This window comes from Daucus carota, chromosome 8, assembly GCF_001625215.2.
Source record: "Daucus carota subsp. sativus chromosome 8, DH1 v3.0, whole genome shotgun sequence".
NCBI lineage: Eukaryota > Viridiplantae > Streptophyta > Magnoliopsida > Apiales > Apiaceae > Daucus > Daucus carota.
The window spans coordinates 29,608,066-29,616,693 of NC_030388.2; the positions used below are offsets into that span (position 1 = coordinate 29,608,066).

Consider the following 8,628-nt stretch of genomic DNA (forward strand, 5'->3'; position numbering starts at 1 on the left):
ATAATTTTTATTTACTTTTTCACCATATCTAAATAATTTTTGTTCCAACCAGTCATGAACATCCTCAAACATAAGTCATGATAAACTCAACTAAAATTACGAACACATAAAAGATGAAGATGATATGTATATCACTAATAAAATCATTTTTGTCCTTTATCCAATGCTTCAATAATTTCGAAATATGATGATATGGAATTTATATAATCGTCAATATGGCATATATATTTGGCATGGCATGTATATCTATAAAATCGATATAAGAATGATGGAACAATTTATTGTCATTTATTCATCAAGAAGTTCATAGACAAATAGATGATTAATTGATCCAATCACATTACATGATTGATTATTTTTCATTTTATCTTCTTCTTACAAATATTTTGGTTATAGATTTTACACCATGTGGGTCATATCTTGAATTTCAGAAATCGAATTTGGACGATTTTGGAGTTCACATAAAACTCATAGAATTCTTTTTAATTCGGAGATAGTTCAAAAGCAAAATTTAAATGAAAAGGCCTGTAAATTATGTGAAAAAGTAGCGGGGAATTTTGATATAGAATTTTATTTAGTTCTGAAATCCTATTCATATATTGATTTAAAATATCAAATAAAACTTTTATCACGAGAAATAACTAGATTTTGATTATCATTATATATTATTGGACTAGCAAATATTATTAGGATTAGACATAGAGAGTTATTGAGGAAGATTATAACTTTTTTGGATGTAACAACCAATCAATTCTACATGCATGTTTCGAAGAATTATTTTTACATATTTAGAATCAAGAAAAGATTATATAAATGAAATGAGTTATTTTTAGAAACACCATATTTGATCATTATATAAATTTTAAACATGAATTTTGCATATCTCGGTAAATGTGTATCAAATTTTCACATAATTATCGAGTTCCAATAACATGTAGTTTATTGATCATGTCAAAAAAAATAATGTGATGTAAGATTTTATTTTGCAAGTCTACAAGTAATTTTGATGTTATATGACATTCCTTATAACACTCATGGTATGATACTTTAGTTTTATTCTTTGAAATTCAGTTCGTAATTTTCAAATAATGTTATTTAGTAAATTACTAACATGAACCGAAAATGATAAGCAAATCAATTATAAATATCAATAATTGAATATAAATTTTAATACTAGAATTGAATACACGTATATATTTATTGATATTTTAATAAGATATCAATTGAAAATTTAGAACAAATATAAATAATATAAAAATAAATTTAATTAAATTAAAGATTTGTGCTACATCTAAATATTGAAAATATTTTGCCACACATAAGTCCATGAATATGTTTGTCTACATCGAAATGTATGTTTGTATAATAAGATAGAAGTTGGTTTAAAATTAAAATTAAGTCAGAAAATCAAAAATAAATTTAAGATATTTTTTTCAGTAAATTAATTTTTTAAATTATTTTTTGATAAAAATTACTCATAATATATAAGCTACTCAAATATCAATTTATTTTTTATTATTATATTTTTAATAACTCGTAATTCATTGAGAGGTGAAAATTAAGGCCAATTCTTTTTGAACCCGAAAGTTGAAACGGGTCATAAAATCACCCCCTCTAGTAATTTAAAAAACAGAGCTCTTAAACCTCTCTTACTCCTAGGCATCTCCACTAAACCCTAACACACACACACACAAACTCACTTGCACATTATTACATTCTCAATTCTCAACACATACATACACGTGTGTGTCTATACATACATATACAAAGCTATGAATAGATATATGTTCGTTTGTTATACTAGAAATGAAGTGTTGCATTGAAGCTGTTTGTGTTTTTGCCAAAACCATGTTAGTTTTTCTCCGCACCCTTTTCAGCATTTCTCGTAAAACCCCGCGTTGCGTAAGCGTGAGAATTTTAACTAATTCAGCTTCTTTGAGTCACATTTGTATGAGTAATAGCATTTCTTGTGGTGTCCCTGATCATTACAGTTCACATTATGTTTTGCCTTGTTTAGTTGTTTCGGTTACGAGTTATTTGTGCTTGTTTAGGCAGAATTATGTGACCGAGGTGAAATGTGATGAGGGGTTGGAGGAAGGGGTGATTTTTAGGATTGTTCGGGAAGGAAGGTGGGATGATGATAGGATTGTTAGGTTGTTTGAATCGGGATTAGGGTCGGTTAGTGTTGAGAGGGTTTATGTGGAATTGAAGAGGGAACCGGGGTTGGCGTTGAAGTTGTTTAAATGGGCGGAGAGGCGGAATGGGTTTAGTCATTCTACGGAAAGCTTTTGTATTTTAATTCACATATTGTTTTGTTCTTTAATGTATGTTGATGCTCATGATTTGATGAAAGAGTTGGCAAGTTCAAATAGGGTAGTGCCAGCGTCTGATATTTTTGATATCTTGTGGTCATCTAGGAATGTTTGCACTCCAGGATTTGGAGTTTTTGACATGTTGTTTAGTGTGTTGGTTGAGTTGGGTATGTTCGAGGAGGCAACTGACTGTTTTTCAAAAATGAAAAGATTTAGAGTTCTTCCGAAAGCACGGTCTTGTAATTCTCTTTTGCACAGGCTTACAAAATCGGGCAGGGAAAATGATTCTAGAAATTTTTTCAAGGAGATGTTCGGGGCTGGAATTGCCCCATCAGTATTTACATATAATATAATGATTGATTACTTATGTAAGGAGGGGGACTTGAAGTCTGCTAATATACTGCTTTCTAATATGAAAAAGTTGGGTATTACGCCTGATACTTTTACTTATAATTCTTTAATAGACGGGCATGGTAAGATTGGGCAGTTAGATGATTCAGTTTGTTTATGTGAAGAGATGAAGGAATATGGAGTTTATCCGGATGTAGTGACCTACAACATTTTGATTAATTGTTTCTGTAAATATGATAAATTGCCTCAGGCTTTCAAGTTTCTTCAAGAAATGAAGGAGAATGGGTTGGAACCGAATGTTGTTACTTATAGTACATTTATTGATGCCTTCTGCAAGGAGGCAATGATGCAAGAGGCCATCAAGTTTTTTATTGATATGAGGCGTCTTGGCCTTACTCCTAATGAATATACTTATACTTCTCTAGTTGATGCCAATTTTAAAGCGGGTAATGTTGGCGAGGCTGTGAAACTGGTCAAGGAAATGTTAGAAGCTGGCTTCAGTATGAACATTGTTACCTACACGGCGTTGCTTGATGGTTTTTGTGAAGAAGGAAGGATGGAAGAAGCTGAGGAAGTACTCAAAAGTATGCCTGAGGCTGAGGTAACTCCAAACCTTACGATCTACACTGCACTCATACATGGCTATATTAAAGCCCAGAGAATTGGTGATGCTGTGAATATATGGCAAGAAATGAAAGATAAAAACATTGTACCAGATCAGATGCTGTGTGGTACGATCGTTTGGGGTCTTTGTAAAGAAGAGAGACTTGAAGAAGCTACACTTATATTGGGTGAAATGAAGGAATGTAATATACAAGCAAATGATGTGATATACACAACTCTTATTGATGGTTATTTCAAGGCTGGAAAAACAAAAGAAGCACTCATTTTACTTGAACAAATGCAAGAGTTAGGCATTGACCCCACAATTGTAACATACTGTGTACTAATTGATGGTTTATGCAAATCTGGGTCAGTGGATATGGCAATTGATCATTTTGGAAAGATGCAAGAAATGGGTATGATTCCTAACGTCGTGGTATATACAGCTCTGATTGACGGGCTCTGTAAAGCTAAACGGGTAGAAAGTGCTAAAATGCTATTCGATGTAATGGGATGCAAGGGTATGCTTCCAGATAAAGTTGCATACACATCTTTAATAGATGGATACATGAAGGATGGAAATATTGAAGAAGCATTGAATTTTCGGGACTTGATGCTCGAAGTAGGTATGCAGCCTGATCTGTACACCTACACTACTCTAATTTCTGGACTCTTGAAGGCGGGTCACGTACAGCAAGCTAGGGACTTGCTTGATGAAATGATTATGAAGGGTATAACTCCTGATGAGGTTGTTTATGGTTGTTTAGTAAGAAAGTATTGTGATCTTGGTGACATGGATGAAGCTCAAAAATTGCAAACCGAAATGGTTAGAAGTAACCTTATTAGTGGCACAAGTCACTTTTCCGTTCCGTGTGTAAAAACTTGAAGCTGTAAAATTTGTTGTTTATCCTTCTCTTGGTATCCTTCAGAAATGTGACTTAAAAGGACCCCCATCCTTTGTTAATAGGATGGTGTTATATCTTCTGGTGGTTCAGTGTTGACTATTTCTTGGGCCTTGGTTTCTTATGGAAAGGAAGTACCTATGACATCAAATGCAATCCGTTCTATGTTTGGGTATTTATCATAGGCGGCGAGGAACTGGGAGCTCTGTTTTTCTTGACAAACTACATCAAATCTCAATTCTGGACAAACTCAGGTGAAAAATAATTTTTGAAAAATGATGTTGTCGCTATAGCGTAAATAGACACTGGACTATCCTAAATTTCTGTTACGCCTTCACATAGCTGTATGAAGAGTTGTATATACAGTCGAACCCCTCTAAAGTGATATTATTGGGACCAGAAAAAGTTATCATTTTAGAGAGGTTATCACATAAGAGAGAATTCTAATTTTTCAATAAAAATAATTATAAATAATTTTCTATATACTAGTACATTGTTCTTTTAAATTCTCAAATGATATACTAACATATACGTGCATTAACACTTTGAAGGTCAAAATAACACATAAATTCGATAAAATTTCCTAGATTGATGAAATTTGGTCGTGAATATATAACATAAATGATAACACGGATGAATTAAAGATTTTAGATGTGAATATATGGTGTGAAATTTATTCAACAAGATAAAATTGCAGAAATTAGTGTTAAAATATATTTTATGTCCACAAAGTATATAAGAAACAAGTATATAGTTGGAAATATCACTCTATATTTAACAATAAAATTTTCTCAAAATACATTAATTATCATGATAGAGGGGTTATTAGATTTTAATATTGGTCCAGACTTGGGACCCAATTATTTTTTTTTATTAATTTAGAGAATTTATCAATTTAAATGAATTTACTGTAATTATTCAATTTCCTTATATATAGATGTTTAACAGCCCCCTAAAAATATAGATGTTAGATTTTATTCAGAAAAAGAAATTTTGAAATTCTTACACAGCAAATCGAAACTTGGAAGTTATAGCACATTGTCAGGACTAATTAGTCTGCTGTCCTTTGCTTTATTGTTCAGATATTTTGGGCAATGGCTAACTGCAGGACCAAATGCATTGAAAAGGAAGCAGTCCAGCTTCAAGATGGAGCCATCTGAATGCAGCTACTAAAGGTATGCTTTTATGTTGACTTTGATGTTTCTTAGGAGCTTCGGGATAGACATGTCAAGTACCCGAAATTGTCATATTTAAGGTATAGCTTCTACTTTTGTACCTTGGTTATGATTTTGTAAAGAGTTTGGTTCTGCAGGCAATTAATAGTTTAGTTGTAAATACCTTTTTGCCTGGTAGTGACACTCTTTATCATTTAACTAATTAACATTCTTATTGTGCTGAAACAGGTGCAACACATGAAAGAAATGAAGACTTGACGACAGTACATTTTAAATTCGTGAAGACTTGCATTGAAATGGATTTTGAGTTGTAAGACTATGTTCTTACCCTCCTGCATTTTGTTTTTCTCTGTTGGTTTTGTTGAATATTACCTATTGAAATCATGTCCGCCCTCTTGTAACTCTACCTTTCAGGCTTTGTTGACAGGATAGATGCAGCTTATGTTGAGGTCACATGTACAAGGCAAGGGGATGAGGGAAACAAGCAAGGGCTGATACTTGCAAGTGGCAAAAGCATTTGAGATTTTATTAATTTGAACTTAACAAGGTATGTAGTCAATATGGGTTACAACTTGCAACTTAATATTATTAATGCCTTGTGCATTCTATAAAAGTCTATTTAGATATTACATATACTATATGGTCGGTATGAATGCCTTGTGCATTCTATAAAAGTCTATTTAGATATTACATATACTAGGTAAGTAGCCCAGCTGGCTGTTCAGATCAACAACAATTTGGTACGTATAGTCTTCACGTTTTAGATAGATATAACACACAGACCTCATTGCTTGCTTTCGTAGTCCCTTAAATCTATTTATTTTTAATGTTGCAATCTAAATTGAGACATTGGTGACAACAATTTATACAAAATTAGTTTGAACATAAGATTTATAAACCAAGTTTCCTTATCAAGTAATCGTATGTTCCCAGCTGACTTGTTAAATTGAATTCATCAAACGAAGTCAGAGTTGAGGTCATGTACTTCAAAGGACAATTATCGTGCAGTCACCAAAATCGGAGCAAGGCTGTACAACAGTTAGCTTGTTATTTTCTCAAGCTCTTAATATATACTCCTATATTTTTTTCTGGGCAGGTTTGAGGGCCTTTAAACGACTGCTAAAGAAAGAAGAAGAATGTCGAGTAAAAGATGTCACGATGATTGTAGCTCTAACTATGTCTTCGGAGAAGATAGTTTTGGAAGCTTTGAGTTGTGAAGAGCTCGAAAAAGACGATCGGAAAGATTGCCTGATGTTACCAACAATGGCGTCTCTATTTGATGAAGTATAATTTATTAGATCTCAACTGAATCAGTTGTTCCACTTTTCAGTTTTCACTACCACCAGAGTATTTGAAATATCATATACATGAAAATATATCAAGGCATCTGTCACATAGTGTAAAGAAAAAAATAGTTATTTATTTTTTAATAGAATAACAAGTTAAGTATATACTATTTAATTTCTTATAATCATAATTATGATTATTATTATTATTATTATTATTATATTAGGTTTTTCTTTATAATTTTTTTTATTACTATTGGCCACCATCTAGGTGGGATGTTGACAATCTATAATCAATTTGATCGACTTCATAAAAAATATGCAATTTCTCACTTAGAACCAACTCACGGAGTATTTCATTGTCGTCTAGACTTGTAATTTCTGGAACACGAAATATAAAGTAACGGTTTTTATTAAAATAAAAGTAATCTTTCTAAGTAGTGGTTTTTATAATTTTTTTCATGTCTTTTTAACTTTGATAAAATTTAATTGGATCGTAAACGATCATGAGCTAAGTTTTTCTGAAATAAATAATCCGGGCTCGAGCCGAACCGAACGAGCTCCCAGAGCCGAGCCGAACCGGCAAAAAGTTAAAAGAAAAACTTTGCCAACTTTGGTGTACTGATTTTGCGGAAATCTCCCAAGTTACAGAGCAACAAGAATTGTTTTGTAGAGACTATTTGTTATTTATGTTTTTGGCCTGGTCTCCATGGAATTGCCCCTCCATATGTTTACCAGGATTTTCCATTAGTGTCCTGTCTTCTCTAGGTTGTTAAGATACTGGTCAGGTTGCTTTTCATTTACATTGATTACACCTGGTTGACTCGTTAAATTTTATCATCATTCTTACATCAAGGACAAGAAATCTTGTACTTTACAATACCTGTTTTTTTCTTACATTGAAATCTACGTACAAAAGCCTAGAAAAGTTATTGTGTTATTTTGTCCTCCCATGAGAACTGCGGCTCATTACGATGGCTCTGAACTCACCTTTGATGATGAAGTTCAACTTATCGCGCTTTCGGATCAAACCAAAAGGCCTTGTTGCACCACCTTTGAATCTATCTCACACACTCTCGAAGCCAGTCAGAACCACCAGCCCTGTTGTGCAAAGCATCAATGCGAAAACCTCCTCACATGAACTCGTTTTTCGGAGTCTCAGAAACACAGCTGTAGTGATTGTTTTCGCGGCCTCGGTGATGGGAAAGTTTCAAGGGCTAGTTAGCAGAGCTGAAACCAAGCCAATTATGACAGAAGAAGTCACTAGTCAAGAGGAAACAAAGACATTGGTTTCTGAAGCTATCGAAACACTGAAGCAGTTACTGGAACAAAGATACGAAGCCAGGGATTTTGAAGAAAGTATAAGAATCTCAAGAGAGTTGATATCAGCGCAACCAGAACGTGTGGAATGGAAAATTGCATTAGCAACAGTTTTTAAGCAAATGGGGGATATAGAGAAAGCCTTTGGGGTGCTCGACGAGGTGTTGGCTGAAAATCCGACAGAACCACATGCATTATTTGAGAGTGCAGCGTGGATGAGCTTCGAAGGAAAGGAAGAGGAGGCGCTAGAAAGATTGGAAAAGGCATTAATGATTGCTAAAGAAAAGAACAATGCTACTGAAATAAGAGATGTGAGGTTGATCATAGCTCAGATTACGTTTCTGCAGAAGAAACCAGACGAAGCACTGAAGAGTTATAATGAGCTTGAAAAAGAGGATCCTTCAGATATCAGGATTGTTTTTCTGAAAGGGTTGTTATACTATTGTACCAAAAGAAATGCAGAAGCAACAGAGCAATTTGACAAGTATTTTGAACTCATACCCAATGCTCCTCCTCCTGTGGGTGATGGTTATATGACTACATTACCGAAAATTAGACCACCAGGTATTTAGGGTCTTCTGTCTAGTTTCGAAGCTAAATTGGGTTCGGAATTATGATACAACAAATTTCGATGATATATATGAAGATTATGATTCAATATATAGGTCTGCAAGAAGCC

At 33.5% G+C, this 8,628-nt stretch overlaps 3 protein-coding genes across 4 annotated transcripts in view; 2 read left to right on the top strand and 1 right to left on the bottom strand.

The window, feature by feature from the left end:
• LOC108198657 (defensin-like protein 2) overlaps nucleotides 1–8,628 on the bottom strand; it is a 66,131-nt gene that overhangs the window by 17,195 nt on the left and 40,308 nt on the right. The window lies entirely within an intron of this gene.
• Nucleotides 1,595–6,792, top strand: LOC108197421 (putative pentatricopeptide repeat-containing protein At2g02150). 2 transcript variants are annotated; one of them, XM_064083525.1, is made up of 5 exons: nucleotides 1,595–4,422; nucleotides 5,251–5,423; nucleotides 5,572–5,653; nucleotides 5,758–5,890; nucleotides 6,440–6,792. In XM_064083525.1, exon 1 carries the CDS (start codon nucleotides 1,807–1,809, stop codon nucleotides 4,150–4,152), a length of 2,346 nt encoding a protein of 781 aa, XP_063939595.1. In that variant the 5' UTR covers nucleotides 1,595–1,806; the 3' UTR covers nucleotides 4,153–4,422; nucleotides 5,251–5,423; nucleotides 5,572–5,653; nucleotides 5,758–5,890; nucleotides 6,440–6,792. The 2 variants fall into 2 exon arrangements, with proteins under 2 accessions (XP_063939595.1, XP_017220524.1); XM_017365035.2 differs by having other exon boundaries at nucleotides 5,251–5,343.
• Nucleotides 7,523–8,627, top strand: LOC108198516 (protein SLOW GREEN 1, chloroplastic). The gene has a single exon (XM_017366271.2). The coding sequence runs from the start codon at nucleotides 7,604–7,606 to the stop codon at nucleotides 8,519–8,521; it is 918 nt and encodes a 305-aa protein (XP_017221760.1). The 5' UTR covers nucleotides 7,523–7,603; the 3' UTR covers nucleotides 8,522–8,627.

Excerpts from the sequence above, each read along its gene's own strand:
- LOC108198516 (XM_017366271.2), top strand. The coding sequence starts at position 7,604 with ATGGCTCTGAACTCACCTTTGATGATGAAGTTCAACTTATCGCGCTTT.
- LOC108197421 (XM_064083525.1), top strand. The coding sequence starts at position 1,807 with ATGAAGTGTTGCATTGAAGCTGTTTGTGTTTTTGCCAAAACCATGTTA.